General features: G+C 39.1%; 2 protein-coding genes across 4 annotated transcripts in view; one reads left to right on the top strand and one right to left on the bottom strand.

The window, feature by feature from the left end:
* SPATS2L (spermatogenesis associated serine rich 2 like) overlaps positions 1–2,762 on the top strand; it is a 76,783-nt gene extending 74,021 nt beyond the window's left edge. For all 3 annotated transcript variants that reach the window (XM_014249625.2, XM_005519913.3, XM_014249627.2), the window contains one exon: positions 1,420–2,762. In XM_014249625.2, the coding sequence (XP_014105100.2) occupies positions 1,420–1,815 (396 nt within the window). In that variant the 3' untranslated portion in view covers positions 1,816–2,762. The remainder of the gene's footprint in view (positions 1–1,419) is intronic.
* A 4,551-nt stretch (positions 2,763–7,313) lies between these two features.
* Positions 7,314–11,969, bottom strand: KCTD18 (potassium channel tetramerization domain containing 18). Its single transcript, XM_005519912.2, is given in 5 exon segments — positions 7,314–7,848; positions 8,577–8,679; positions 9,011–9,103; positions 10,042–10,467; positions 11,813–11,969. Coding segments are annotated over 5 exon segments (1,314 nt in total).
* Positions 11,970–16,157: the final 4,188 nt, after the last annotated feature.

Genomic DNA, 16,157 nt, shown 5'->3' with positions numbered 1-16,157 from the left:
TAACATGTAAGTAAAGACAGCTGTCTGTATACAAGTGTCTAGTGGCAGTAATATAGTGAAAAAGAAAACCCCTCCATTATAGCTAACTGCTATGGAGGAGAAACATTTAGTCCTTGACAAATGGTCAGCTGTTGTGCTGTTGAAGCACAGTTACTAGATACACTTCGAAAGTAGAATCCTGCCAGGTTTAAAAGCATATTATTTCAGAAGCTCTATAATACAGGTTATAGTATTGTGCTATATTTGTAGCATTATATTATATATATATATGATACATATATTAATTATATTTTGTTGTAATAGCGCCTTAGAATGTCCCTGTACTATTATTCTTAGGTAAAGCTGCCACTAAAGTTGATCTGAATTTTGTCCCAGTAGGAATTTTAGGCTCAAGTAGATGCCTGAAGGGAAATATAAGATGTTGCATAATGTCAGTGCACGTATGGAGTCACCTGTCCTGTCAGGCATGCAAATAAAAGTAATTCAGCCATTTCCCACTAAGAATCAAAGCATCCTCTGAGCAAAATACCACAATGGACATGTCTTCCACAATGAGTATGCTGTGACCGCTTCCCTGGGGAGCCTGTTCCAGTGCCTAGCCACCCTCTGGGTGAAGAACTTCTCTGATACCCAACCTAACCCTCCCCTGACTCAACTTCAGGCCATTTCCTCCGTTCCTGTCACTGGTCACCAGAAAGAAGAGATCAGTGCCTGCCCCTCCTCTTCCCCTCACAGGGAAATTGTGATTGCAGTGAGGTGTCCCCTCAGTGTCCTCTCCTCCAGGCTGAACAGACCAAGTGACCTCAGCTGCTCCTCCTCCTCAGCTTCTCCTCAAAGCCCTTTATCATTTTCACAGCCCTCCTTTGGACCCTCTCTAACAGTTTGTCTTTTCTATATCATGGCACCCAAAACTGCCCCCAATGCTCGAGGTGAGGCCGCCACAGAGCAGAGCAGTGTGGGACAATCCCCTCCCTTGCCCAGCTGGCCATGCTGTCCCTGATGCCCCCAGGACAGGGATGTCCCTCCAGCTGCCAGGGCACTGCTGACTCCTATTTAACTTCTATTGACCAGAACCTGCAGATCCCTTTCCTCAACAACTCTTGCTGAGATGTCTAGAATTTCATCCCCTTTTCTGTATTCTCTTGAATCATGGCAGATTTTAATTTGGCGTCAGTGACGAACTTCCCATCTTCCTGAACATTCCCATTCCTGTGTCTCCAGGCTACTCAGATGTAGTATGGTGCTCATAGTTCTGGTTATAGTTACTATAAAGAGAATCTGGTAACAACCAAAACTTTTTAGTGTTTTCCGTCTCCTGTTCCCTCCTTACAGTAACACTGCTAATTTTGACTGCTGTGTTTCTTGGCCTGTTGGAAGGATTCAGACAACCTAACAGTTATCCAATTTCTTTCTGGGTAGAATGGGCCTTCTAGCCAGAGACGAAGATTCAACCCACAGCACCAAAACATGCGACTCAATGGATCTCATAAGTCACAAGGTGCCAGTAACGAGGCAGATCAGAATACAAAGAGTGGTTCCAGGTCTGAGCAGAGAAGACAGCAGCATAACAGCTTTCGATCTAAAAATAAAGGAGCTATGAAAAATCAAGAGCAGTCTACAGCTGCAAGGACCACAGAGAATCCAGCGCATTCGGAGAAGTCCCGACGGAAGCATCACACACCGGACACCGCAGAGCACAGGCCTTTCCAAGGCAGTGTTGGCAGGGTGGCACAATGCAATTTATGTCCTGCAAGGATGGAGGTCTCTGCTGATGCCACTGTTCTTTCAGTGCCAGCTGTGACTTTGGTTGCTTAAAATATCACAGTGATGGCAGGCAGAAAAATTCAATCTCTTGATTTTAGTTTGTTGCTTGAAAAGCTTGTTGAAGAAAATAAGTCAGAACATAGTCTTTTAAATCTTTTGCTGCTTAAAACTTGTTGGTATCTTTATTACTTACTAATTATCAAAATTAAATCATACTTTCAAGGCTTTCCCCAATATGTTCACATTTATTTTGTCACAACTGTATGGAATCTTACCAAAGCAGCATTTACTTCTTAGAAAAATAAAATCTAGATTGGAAAGATAAATTGATAATTAAACTTGCAATAGCAGAAACCTGTTGTAGATACGTGGTTATACCAGTCAGCATTATTATTTCATAGAACAGCCTGTGTTAGAAGGATCCCAGGAAGTCTGTATGCTGTGGTCTGCGATGAAATCAAATAATCTTGTAGAATTTTTCAGCAAATCTCTATACACCTCTTTCTTTCTGTGCGTGTATACACGTACATGCATGCACACTGTATACACAGAGAGTATTGTTCTATACAAGAAAAGTTGAAAAAGCAGTTCATTTGATTTTAGCTTATTATTCCATAATCTGAGATCTTTAAATTCAAGTATAAATTGTATTAAATGTATTACATATTGGTATTTTTCATGGACAAACTATTTTTATGAGGCTGAGGAAATATGCTCATTTAAGTTTGGAATGTATATAGTAATGGCTATTCAGATGCACAGCCCTGTTCTCCATCCTTATCGGCCACTTTTCTATGACTAGTTGGATTTATTTTTTGCATATGAAAAGTTGCAGGTCTTCTAGACTTGAATTCAAATTATTTTTCTATATTTTTGCTGTAGGAACCATCTGTCCATAACAAGAGCTATGACTAATAAATTACTTAGTCTTTATGTTCTGAGTCTGTATTTCAGAAAACCTGTTTCTTCCAAATAATTAAAATCTTCTTTCTAAAATACTCTGGTGTTTGCTGCTTTGCAGTGCCTAACCTTGTGCTCTTACTCAAAATGTATTTGTATAGTGGAGCTGGTATCACTGGGCGGCTTTCAGCCGAGTTTGGACTGGACTAGACTTTTGCTTCTAGCTTGATTCTAATGCCACAGCGCACAAAACAACCTTGCCATGAGAGCCACCTCCATGCTGAACACATTTTACAGTAAGTTACTGTTTCACATAGCAAGGCGTCAGAATCCAGAGCTGGCCTCAAGTGACCTGTTGGCCTAAGCGTCAGAATCAGAAAGCTGTAAAGGTCAGTAAGAGCAGGAGGACACTTGAGTAGCTCTAGAAGTTTACACCTAGGTGATTGTTCACTATTGCTTTTTACCAGTTTCCTCTGCCTAATTTCTGTTCACTGACTGTACAATTCCTTAGTACTGACTGGATTACCCCCCTCTGAGGCCCTTGAAAAATAATCTCTGAGGGAAGAGCGAAGTGCATTCCCTAACTTTTACTTTTCTTTATATATGTATACAGTGTCCCACATGTAAATATTGGTAAAACCTGATTTTAAAAGACAAGTAACTCATCATCATTGGGAAGAGTGGTGAAAGAAAAATAAACATGTAGGTAGACACCAGATTTCTTAGCATTGCAACACTGCTTTTATCCTAGTTAAAGTACCTATCCCACTTAAGCTGCATGTTTTGGAGCAGATGGAACTGAAATTCCAGAATTTCTGTTGCGCATACCTATCATATAGGCAGCTTTTCAAAATTTATCTGCTGCCTTACAGTTTCACTGTAACCTCACTCTAAAAGATTTAATTACAAATTCCATGCAGATATTACACAGGGATTTCTTATATTATCCATATGTAAGTTGTGAAATGTGTCTCTTCTTGTAATCCTTCCTAAAAAAAGAAAATCTAACTTATCGGTAATGACATTTATTCCTTCCTTATAGCTTCTACGCTTGATTATTGCATTACTGAAAGTTACTTTATTCCATAAGTCAGTTTCTCACAAGCGACCTTCTGCAGATAAATAAAATCTGTAACTTAAGTCAGCACAACAAGACCATCTTGTGCTCTTCAGTACCGGCCAAGCTTTGATGCACTGGAGTCTTAGTATGTGACAATCCAGGACTAACAGGTGAGAGATGGCATTTCTCTTTTCTCTGGTGATGCAAAACATCTTCTTTGTTAGAAAGCTTTGCATGGGTTTGGTTAGGCTGAGAAGGCTGGTTGTGGGAATGATGCAGTTTTAGCACACCAAGTTTTGTCTAGTATCTCTACTGGTTTGGGAAGGTTATTCCAGTGCACATTTTAACCACATGTGGCTGCGCTCTGAAATTGTGTCAGAATCTTCAATTCATGCGTGTCAGCAAATACAGCTGTTTGGCCTCACTCAAAAACAAACATGGAATTCCCACTGCACTTTGTGCTCTTCCCAAAGTGGAAACACATCTTAAAGGGGCAGCATTTTTAAAGTGGGTTGAACTATTTGTCTTTTGTGTAAGAACAAATTCAGAGTAAGAGCAGAACCCAGCAAAGTAAAGATCTACATACACAGCTGGAAAACTAAAAACTGAAGGTAACTTTGATACCTTGAGAAGGCTGACCTCAAACAAAGCAGATATTTATTGAAAGGCCTTAAAGGATACACCTTGGGCAGTACAAGAGCCTGGCCAGGGCTACACCCAGGATGGACCTAAAAATGGTCACAAAATGGACCACTGGTCATGAGGTCTCACATTTTTCTAAGTTTAGGTCCATCTGCATATTTGGGTTCATTGTCCAATTACAGCTTCAGGTTACGAAGTCCCATCTTTCTTGTCCTCTCTCTTCAGTCCACCGTTGTTTATGCTTTTGGGTCTGGAACTTGTAACAATTGTCCTTGGTATCAAACTAGAAAAGGAATTGTTTTGTCTTCTTACTCTGTGAAGAGAGCTCTTAATAAGCTCTTAATTAATTCTTAAGAACTAACACTTAATATGAAGCTATAAACTACACACCTAGGCAGCACAGAATCTGAAAAATATGAAAGTTATACTTAAGGCATCAACTTAATGCAGTCAAGCTCTATGGAAAACTTGCATTAGTTAACCAAGTTTGGGAAAAAGAAAAGATAAGAAACCCAACACTTAATGTGCCTGAAAATGTCTCCTTTAAAGAAAACCCAATGATTCTGAACATGTATGGTTTTGGGTTTTTTTAATATGATCTCTGCTGTAATGATTTATAATTTTACAAAGTTTCAGGGTAAACCATTGTCACACCACTTGACAGTGCATCTAGTTGTGGTCACCATGAAGGTTAATGCTATCCATCTCTCATAAAATGGTTCAGTATCAGTCTTAGCAGTTAATAGAAACTGAACAAGATTCTATGATATAAAAAAGCCATGCTGGAAATGCCTACTTAGGTAAGTTAAAAGGCCATGGTTGCACCCCATCCAGTGGAAATAAATAAATAAAATCAAGTCCTTTCTTTACCTTCAGCACAGCCACTTTGTCATTTCATCATGAAATGAAATTCAAGGGGGTTGTTTTTTATTATTTTAACCACAAGCTAGTATGTCCAGGACAAAGAGAAGACTCGTTAATGCTGCTGTAATGTAAATGACACAAATGTTACTCAAAAAATACTGTGCTACCAAAATAATTAAGTAAACACTGTTTACTGAGTAAAAATAACTCAGTAAACACTGAGGTAGTACAAACTCATAAAGTCCTGTAGGAATATGCTCAAAGTTTTTCTTGTATGTCTTTTCTCACCTAAATTACATTATTGGATTCTTTGTTTATAGATGCTTTCTATATTCAAAAGTTGAAAGAAATCAGCTTTAGAAAGCCTTGTAAAAACATTTTAAGGTGCATGGTAAAGTGCTCAGCTATTGAATAAATAAAGAAGTAAAACTCACACAGAAGATAAGTACTAAAAACTGCTTTTCAGCCAGATTATTATGAAGAACAAATTTCACAAACTTAATCATGATGAATTGCATGTTCAAAGAATACTAGAGTACATTATGTTAGCATCCTTCCATAATTTCTGCTTTGTCCTTTGTTCAGTGAAACTTTCATTGAGGTAGGAAGAGCCTTGCAATTGTTGATCTTCAGGTTTATTTTTAAAGAAAAAACACTAGTTTAAACCCTCTAAAGGTCAGCTGATCTTCCATATACAGATCAATAGCAGAAGATTATAGTGCTCTACACCTTTATAGTGACTACTGTTCATGGCAAAATGTCTCATTAAAACATGTTAGTACATGAAAATTTGGGAGTTTTCACTTGTGCAACTTGTGTTTCAAGTCCTTATGGTCAGGAGAAACATCTGAAAATGTGATGGCTTTAAATGATCTAGCAAATAAAACATTTAAAGAACCCTTCTGTAATTCTAATAGTCTAAGGAATTTTAAGAACTTGCTTTTTGGCAATGTTTTCAGTGTTCAGAGACAGCTGTATTTACTGTGCTGGAGAAGCAAAAGTAGTGGTAAAAACGGCAAAAAAAACCCCCAGCACCCAACTCTAAGCAAGGGTACAAAACAAAGCCAGATTTTGTTCACTGATTCAAACAACTAAAAGGGCTCTTGAAAATCAACGATCCAAACTTGCCTTTCCTCTGCTGAAAGAAACATACAGCAGCTCTTTGTTTCAGTATCATTAGTCAACATTTGCCCTGGTACAAGAATGTCTCTTCCTGTCTGCACGGAGGGGGAAAGGAGGGAGACTTTTTCTTCAAACCATGGCACACAAGTTTTCTTTGCTGCACACAAGTTGAGGTTGTGCTCTCCTGACCTAAAAAGACCTGCAGAAGGACATGGAAGGCCAGGTGTAACTCAGACCCTGCAGCCCCAGAAAAGCCATCCGCCAGCTGTGTGACACAAAATGCCACAGCTGCACCAGCCCCGCCCCAGCGGCAGATCCGTGTGTGTCTGTAAATGTGTGTCTCTCCAGAAACAGAAGCCTTGTTACTCACACAGTCCACTTCTTCCCTTCCTGTATTTCTGAATTTTCTTTCAGTATCCAGGCACAGGTGATCCCTTGCTAGTAAGAGCAAAAATGACGATTTACCCTCACCAGAAGTGCCAGTAAGTGCATTCAACTTCCGGTGTTTCTGCAGCAGCGTAAGTTGTACACTTGTGGTAAACTTGTATTTAATAAAAGCTACTTATTTTTATGTATTTCCCCCCCCCCCCCTTTTCAAAGGTACAAATTGAGGATCACTGTAGTTAAAGAGGTTTTCTTTTATGCTGTGCAAGTACTCACTATACAGTACAGCCCAACAGAAGTACAAATAGGGATCACTGGAATGTTAAACTGCATTTGCTTGAGTGATTTTTTTTGATCCATTTTTCTTCCTCTCTTCCCAGCATCTAAAGAAATATCTAGAAGTAAAGCAGAAAACACATTTCAATGCTCACTTAAAACAAGTGTGCTTCCTGTGCTTTTCATTATCTTTTTCATCACAATTTTCTATCTAATCTTTGAATGAAGGATCACATGAGATAATGATCTCTTTTTGACCATATAATGCAGAGCTGTCCAGTCTATCAGACTGAGTTAAACATTATCCTTCCACTTTATGGTTCTTTAGTGTAATACTTTCTGCTAATACAGATGATTCTTTCTTGTTTAGTACTGTAGAAGTTGTAGGAATTTCAACAGCAACACTGTCCTGTTTACTTGTTTCACTGGACGCAGAAGAGGGTGGCTGAGATGGTGTCACAAGAAAAAGCAGAGTCCTTTTCAGCTTCACTGCGCCGTTGTTCACAGGCTTCTTACTCCCTGCAGCTTGGAATGGCATTTGGCTCAGTGTCCCATTGCCAGCACTCTGCCTTCCATGGGGAGCCTGGGACTTGCTGAGCACTGATGTGAGTGCTGTGGATGTGGTTTCAGAAGCTTCTTTGCGCAGCATCAGACTTTCACTATGGGGTCATTTAAGAATTGCTGCAGAATGTGAAGCACTGCAAGCAGCTACCTTTAATGAAGACGAATTCTTGACTTTTATGTGGGTACTTGTTGAGGGACCTGAGAATCTAATTGGCTGGGGACCCACTTTACCTGGTAAACTGCCTTCCACTTCAGTATAGTCAATTAATTGTCTGCAAACCAAAGAACTTAAATTTTAAAAAAATTAACTATACATGTAAATTGTTATTTTTATAACATTATTACACAACAGACCATCTGCAACAGCCTTTCACAAATAGGTTTAAATGATTCTGTAACAAGCATAAACTACAGTTCCAAACATCTCATCACTACAATCAGGGTTGCCTTTCTGTGAGTAGAACCATCAATCTCTTCTGCCTCTCTAAGAAGGCACATTAAAAACTGTAGCAGCGAAGTGGCTGTAGACTGGCTCAGGTGACAGTGCAGTGGCGCCTGCAAAAGGCTGCTTTTAGGTAATGTGTTGAGGATGGAGGTGGAATCAAAAATATTGCCATAAAACTGCAGAGAAGAAGTCCTAAAAATTCCTTCTAAAAAGAAGACATCTCACAGACACAAAAATCAGTTAATCTTTTGAAGTTTTCACTTAAATTTCTGGTTTAGCAGCCCATTTAACTAATACTGCTCTCTAGTTTTTGAAGTTACTCATTGCCAGGCTGCTGAGAAATCTCAGCAGCCTAAAAAAAACATAATTTGTTTTCTAGCAGGTTCAGTTGTGCAATTAAGCGCGCTATGATGTTTTATAAAAAAGTAAATTAAAAAAACAGAGAAATCTCAACATGCATAAATATTTAAGGAACCTGAAATTATAGAGGGGAAATAAAAAAGACAGCACTGTATTTGTTAATTAATTTTACGCCACCTATGCAAATCAGCATACCTTTTATGAACTGGAGGCATATCATGAAAACTGCCTCTCAGAGGTTGTTCTTCCCGAGTCCAACATTCAATCAGCTCCTGAGGCACTCTCCAGTAGCTGACACCTGCATTTCATAGCAGCATTGTACTGATGAGCTGAGAGAACACAGCCATACATGTTTACACCAGACTAAATACATGAATACATGTATTTTATTATGCAGAATTTCAGCTCTCAACCTGCTGACATTGCTGACAGCCAGCATGCTGCTTCATTCACGTCAGCTCTTGTCCCCTCTCTGGAACATCCCATAAAACATTATTTTCCCCACAAACAGACACTACTATTTTACAACATTATGAAGGTTTATGCAGAGTTTTTATTATACTTACTTGGTAAATATTTTTATTATTTTTATGTTAAAAAGTAGTAATAATGAAATAAAAAATTATTACCTCTCCCTTCCCAGGCATCGAAAGCATCCATCATCTTTTTCAGCTCAGCTACTGAATAATAGCTCCAGATATATTGGATGTTATTTCCAGCTTCTTTAGAAATATTGTTTTAAAGGTAACAGTCATGTCATTAGTTATCTCAGTCCTTAAAAATGTACCATTGGTGAAATATATCATTCTTTTTACCAAATCCTAACTACAAGGACTTAGCAGTAAATGTTTCATGAAGCAGAAAGGAAAATGTTACTCTGATTTTGTTTTTATTCAAATAAGACATTCTAATCCTCCTGTGAATGCCTATTGCTAAAAATGGATATTCATGAAGGAAAAGATGTTCATAGAAGAATGATTACGGAATTAATTATGTAAAACCTATTTTCTAGAATACACAGTACAAGAACCGATACCTGATATGTTGCCAAATACTTTTGGAATAAATATTAATGTTCCCAGCCTAAATTTAGGAAGATATGCATCCTAATTATAAAGATGATGAAGTATAAAGAGCTCTATCTTAATCAAAAGATGCACAGTGAAGTACACTTCTGACAGAGGCAACAGAAATAGTTAAAGGCAGGGCAACTCCTTAACATGCAGAGAAACTGAAAGGCCTGGAATTGTTTTACACCTTTCAAAAGGAAACAAGTAAGGGAGAATGTGAAATACAGAGGAAAATAACTTGCTAAGGGAACACAGATGACTGTCAGAATTAACACAGCCAGAGCTGGTAATATGAATTAATTTCTCACCAGTTAATTAGAAGTAGCTTTTAAGTTACAATACTCTAAAACCTTAGTATTTTACATAATACACTAATTATCTTTCCTCCTTTCTCTTTCTAAAGAAATGTCAGAGTACATTTTGTCTTACGAGTTTTAGGAATAATTTGTAAAACTGAAAAAGAAACCCAAACAACTTGAAGAGATCAAATCTAAATTCAAGTAAAATTTGAAGCCAAATAGGAACCTAAATGTTCTTCCTACTACACAAGTTCTGCAGCAGACTTGCATGTACAACACTCACATTTGAACTGTTGCTGTATTGCAATGATGATAAAAGCTGGTGTCCTTGACTATACTGACTGCATTATCAACTCTAGGATTTTTTAACGCTCTGAATTTACTCATGATTTAGTGTGGTCACTGAGAAGTGCTAACTTGGACATTCTGTAGCTTTAGTGTTTGGTGCTAATGAATGGTACAGGTTAGAGAGGTCAACATCAAAAATGTTAAGAAATGTCTGGACCTTTTTAAGCTCTATACTGGACCTTGAAGAGTGTGTCTCCATTTCATTGACCAAATGATCAGGCAGACTGTATGGATAAGGGATTCCAAAATAATCTCCTTCCTCCTGCAGTGCAGTTCAATCTTGTTCATCTCCAAGAATCTGAACTTCTCCATGAAGATAATGCAAAAGATATTTAAACAGGTTTACATCTTGGTCAATTAGACATGCTCCTGGAAACATGAAGTTATTAAAAACAATATTAAATATAATTATATGAATATTAATATAATATAATAACATAATAAAACATAATAATATAATCATTAATATTAAAAATAATTTACCAAATCATCAAGTACAACCTTTTGTACAAGAATTCTGTTTTTACTGGTTTTACTTAGGAGGAGTAAGTATTAGGAGGAGTCTCTACTATTTTAAAATGGTATTTTGTTATGTTAATAACATTGATATAACTTTATATTAATAATATATTAACATTAATAACCTGAATATTTGTTATTTAAAGATAAAATTCTTAGTGCAGTAAACATTTCTTTGGAATTTCAGTGAAATCACTAGTCTGCATAGGACCATAGCAACAAATAACCTCAGCTGTGCTGCACTCTTCTGCTTAAAATGCTAAAATCTAATTCTAGACTCATTTCTAATTCTAACCGCAGGTGCATCTTTACTCACCGTTGCAGGGATCTGTTCAATTTTACATCTAGACCATTTAAGAGAGTTAAAATTAGCACCAGTTCCAGTACACACCTAGACAAACCTCCCCTGAGTATTGCTCAAGTTATACTGTATGTGGGGTTTTTTTCTCTCCCCTGTCTGAAGGGTTCAAGGACCCCAAGAAAACCAACCAAACCATACGGTCTGTACAACAGGCTGATCACTGCAACTGTGAAAGATGGTAGCAAAGTCCTGCTATGTTGTTTATGTTAAACATTTTGGGTATTTTAAACAGTCTAATGTATGCAACAAGAAATTACTGTTCTTCATCCATCATCTCTTTTAACTGGGCCTACTTTGGCAGGATTTCTAAGTCACAAACAAGTGTGAAATTTGAACCATGAACAGGCTGAATAAAATTTTATATAAAGCCATGGCAGTGAAAAATGCAATTTTTACTGAGTAATGAGGTACTCTGAAACAAAGATTAGACCCAAATCTCTTTATGTAATGAACAGAGGGAATGAGATGTCTCTGGAGATTACAGGGTTTCACAGACAGATTCCAAGATAAATGCCTAATACTCTGCCAACTTCAATTTTATGCATTTTTATATTCTTACTGAAGAAGTACATTCCAAAGCTACAGTTTGGATGTGGCACTGTACAAATGTGTGTGTTTGCAAGCATGAGCAGACTTGTGGAATTCAGATTAACTACCTGTACATATAAAATCATGCATGCAGAACTGTTTTACACCCTGGCATTAGAAGCCAACTGATGCTCAGCAGACTGGGAAAAGAGATATACTGTAAAATGTATAAATATATATAAAAGCATGTATTTGCCAGAAACCTCTGTGATCAGAATATGATAGTTAGAGCTTCAATGTATTTACCCAATTCACCCACTTTCAGAGGAAAGTGTCTACTAAACATGGAAGTCAGCATGGAATCCTTAAAGCGGCACAGAGACTTGTGCCTGGCTGTGTACAAACAGCCTCACACATTCACTTGTACAATATCCTGCACCTCTTCAACCTTGCCCTCTTCCATTGCATTTGACAGTGATGATGTTCATTATGAGCTATTCGAACCTAAAACAGATACAAAGAGAAGTCAAACTAATGGCAGCTACAGACTTAATGTATCACCTACCTAAGCAAGGGTTCAGCTCTTGCATATCTGTAACAGGAGACCGCTTTGAAAACAGTTCTAGAGACCTAGTAATGCAAATAACCAAATAATCTCCACCTTTAGTGTAAAAAACTATGGCGTTTCACTGTGCTAGGAAACACAAAACTCGCTCTTTTGAAACAAATAGGCAAGCAGAGCTAGTGGTCAGGACGTGTGACCAGAGCTCTGGAAGGACATCCTCGGAAATCCTGCGCATAGTTCACAGTACTAAAACTGCAGCTCTTTCTGAATCAGTGACAGCGTGGCTTCTGTAAAATCCGATCTTTAACTAGGGCTGCTTTAACTTCCCGTCCCGCGGGGCGCAGCGCCGCACCGGAGCTGTGAGGGCAGCGCGCCCTCGCTCGGGAGCGCCGGGGGCAGCGCTCAGGGCCCGGCCCGCACCGCCGCGCCTTCCCTGCGATCCGCCGGGCCGCCCGCGGGCCGCGCTCCGTCCGATGGCGGTGGGGAGGGCCGGGCCGGGCAGAGCGGGGACAGCAGAGGGGGGGACCGGGTGCCCCGGCCGCGCTGTGCCCTCCCCGCGGTCCCTGCCTTGGGCCAGCCGGGCCCCGGCGCTCTCCGGCGCTGCCGGCAGGGCCTCCCCTCAGGCGCCCTCCGAAGTGTGGCTGAGCCGCCTGCAGTCGGCTGCTCTGTAAGGCACAAACCGTGCTGATGGGTTTTTGTTTTGTTTTTAATTACGACTACGGGTTTACTCAGAGTGGGTTTGGTTCTATTGCTGTTTCTATAGTCTCCACAATCAGAATCTTAGAATGGTTTGGTTTGGAAGGGGACCTTGAAGATCATCTACTTCCAAACAGCCCCCACCTTGAACATGGATGGGGCATCCACAGCTTCTCTGGGCAACCTGTTCCAGTGCCTCACCACCCTCAGAACTTTTTTTTTTCGTAACAGCTAATATAAACAGGTTCTCTTTTAATATGAACTTGTTTCCTCTTGTCTGGGCACTAGATGCTCACGTAAATACTCTTGCTCATCTTTCCTGTAAGTTTCTCTAAGGTACTGGAAGGCTACAATTAGGTAATTCTGGAGCCTTCTCTTTTCCAGACTGAACAAACCAACTCTCTCAGCCTTCCCTCAAAGGAGAGGTTCTCCATTTCTCTAATCTCTTGGTGGCCTCCTCTGCAGTCACTCCACCAGGTCCCTGTCCCTCCTGTGCTGGGGCCCCCAGAGCTGTGTGCAGGGTTCCAGGTGGGGTCTCAGAGCAGAGGGGCAGAATCTCCTGCCTTGCCCTGCTGCCCACGGGGGTTTGGATGCAGCCTGGGACATGTTTGGCTTTCTGGGCTGAAATTGCACATTGCTGGGTCATGTCCAGCCTCTCCTCCACCAGCTCCCCCAAGTCCTTCTCTGCAGGGCAGGTTTCAATATGAGAGCAGCTTGAGCTGACTCCTGACATAGTGCTGCTGGGTTGATGGCAGATGATCTTGAAGGTCTTGTCTGTGAAAAACAAAGTTCACTCTCTAGAATTTTTAGAAGTTTAATAAGGGAATAAAAGGGACAATGTCCAGTGCTGGTGTTTCTGGCTATTGGCCAAAGAACACACGGGTAGATTGAGACAGTGTTTTCTAGATACTGTTACGTTACTGAGGTACATGCATATTCACGTGTTTCACACTTTATTCAAACGTTTTTGTGAGCTTTTTGATATTTCAGGAACTCTTGTTTGGTTTTTACACTGCTTTATCTGCAGGACATCCTGTGGGTTAGGTCAATATATTTTATTTCTTCTTGTGTTTCCATCCTGTTGTTTCACACTCCCTGATAAGGAGTTAACAAATCCTTCTCCCTTGCTCTGGTTTGTGTCACTGTTATCACTTGGAAAGGTTGGTTGGATATGGGGGAAACAACATAATCACCTTACACCATTCCCTTAGTTACACAGGAGCATTTTAACATTTGGTGTTTTGCTAAGGCCTGGGATATAAACATCATCACACCACTGTTTCTACAAGCTATATGGTGCATACATAGATATATTCATCACATGACTATTTCTATAATCTACATGGTGCAAAACTAATAGATTGTGTTATACACAGCTAAAAGGAGTTACAAATTGTACCATATCCAAATACTTATGATCAATAACAACATGTAAAAGCTAGTACATAAATGCGAAAGCCAATATTATATTGTCATTTTATACATCTTCCAACCTTGATGATTTTATACATCTTCCAACCTTGATGATTCTGTGATTCAGTAATGCAGGCAAGATGCCTCACCCCCATACAGGCATTTTAAACTGACATTCAGAAAGTGTCCAGTTAAATTCCTTATGTCTGACATAGAGTTGTGTGGTCATCAAAATGCATGCAATAAACAACAGAAAGGTAAAGAAAATACGTTCATGTTACACTTTTGTCTCAGCCTCACTACACAAATTATATATACTTGAAAAATATTTCTAAAATGCAGCTGCATTTTCTAAAAAAAAATTTAAAAAAATTTTAAAAATTACAACATTATGTCTAGTTCCCACTTAGTTCTCCTTTATTTGCTCACAAAGTTTGGTTTTTTGCCATAACATAAAGTAAGAAACTATCCTTGTGGATACAACTGCCAAGTAACTAGGAGTTGTGTGCAAAAGTTTACAGCATTAAACTCTTTTTTAATTTCTTTTTTTTTTTTTCATTTTTCTTGGCATCTAATCATGCTCCAATTGCAGCAAAGAGAGAGAATGGCATGCCAAGCACCAAGGCTCTCCTGTGCTCCCTGAACAGCTCTTGACCAAGAGTGTACCCAGAAGCCACGTTTCTGATGCTTAATAGCTAATGAATTAACACAAGTTACATGTCACTGAATGCAATACAGGCTGTTAATCCAAGGATGTTGGTTTTACTGTAAAACAAGCAAAAATAAGTATAATAGATTGCTTTTGTGGAATAATAATATCTATTTTAACTGCATCTTGATATGTTTTCCCTTACTCACTGGGAATAGTTCACACATAGCAATTGCAACTTTAATGTGGCCATTGTTGTCAAATATTATAGTGTAAGTATAGTCTTTGGTCTTTCTTACTCTAAAATATTCACTTAATGAAGCTGCAGCTTTCCATGCTTATTTTCACCTTTAAGCTGGCTTGGTTTTGCCTCAAAAGTCTAAACAATGTTCCTGTATCTCTGCACTGTGAGACCAGAACAATATACACAGTTTCAGTCAATATACACACACATATATACAAACAAACAGCACAATAGGTTTTGGACCTCAGATTTAACCATGAGAATTATCATTACCATTCAGGCAAGTACAGCATGTACTTGGCATAGAAGTGTGCCACAGGCAAAGTGCCTTTTGAGCTGCATGTTTTGGGAAATGAGCACAGGGATGTTTTTGTCTTGGTGTTTACTAGCTTCCCAATGAAGCCAGGCTTACAAACTCATCCTCTGTATATTTGTGTTTTTCTTTACTAATTTCAGTCAAGTTTGATGGGGAGGAAGAGGCATTAAGAAATGGATTTTTCATTAAGCTTGTGCAAGAAGTGGTGTGATTAAAAGAAGGCAAGTTATTAATACTATAATTTCAGGAAAAGCTGTATCATGAGCTCAGGTCTTGTTGGACACCAGAAAATCCAGAAAAAGAGAAGCTGCTCTACATAAGCTACCCACCAGAAGTGCTTTAGTCATAGCTCACACTGTATTAGGCACTACAGGATTAATTCTTCAACCAAGATTCTTCTCAGACATGAATATGTACATATCTAGTAAGGTACAAAATCAGTTCCCACATGGTTAGAGCTTTCACAAGAGTCTGTGTGTCTTTCCCTCACTACCTTTCATTTCTATTCAGTTTAAAGACCAGTCATAGGATCCCAAGTGACTGTAACCCGTAATTCTGCCCTTAATATACATTTAAGATATATAGGCTGTGAAACTTGGCAGTGCTTTAAGTTCTTCCCTACTTTGAGTAGCTGGCAATTAACTGGGGATTTTTACATGTGAAGTAAAATACAGTGTGGGAGTTCCTCAGTGAAGTGTAAAGGAAAGTATGACCATGGGTGGAAATGCAATATTTCACATTTTATTTTAAATTTACTGCCCACAGTAG

Source organism: Pseudopodoces humilis, chromosome 8 (genome assembly GCF_049639895.1).
Source record: "Pseudopodoces humilis isolate 2021_Gansu_Grassland_sample_001 chromosome 8, ASM4963989v1, whole genome shotgun sequence".
NCBI lineage: Eukaryota > Metazoa > Chordata > Aves > Passeriformes > Paridae > Pseudopodoces > Pseudopodoces humilis.
The sequence above is the reverse complement of the archived record's forward strand: the minus strand, read 5'-3'. Positions and strand labels throughout refer to the sequence as shown.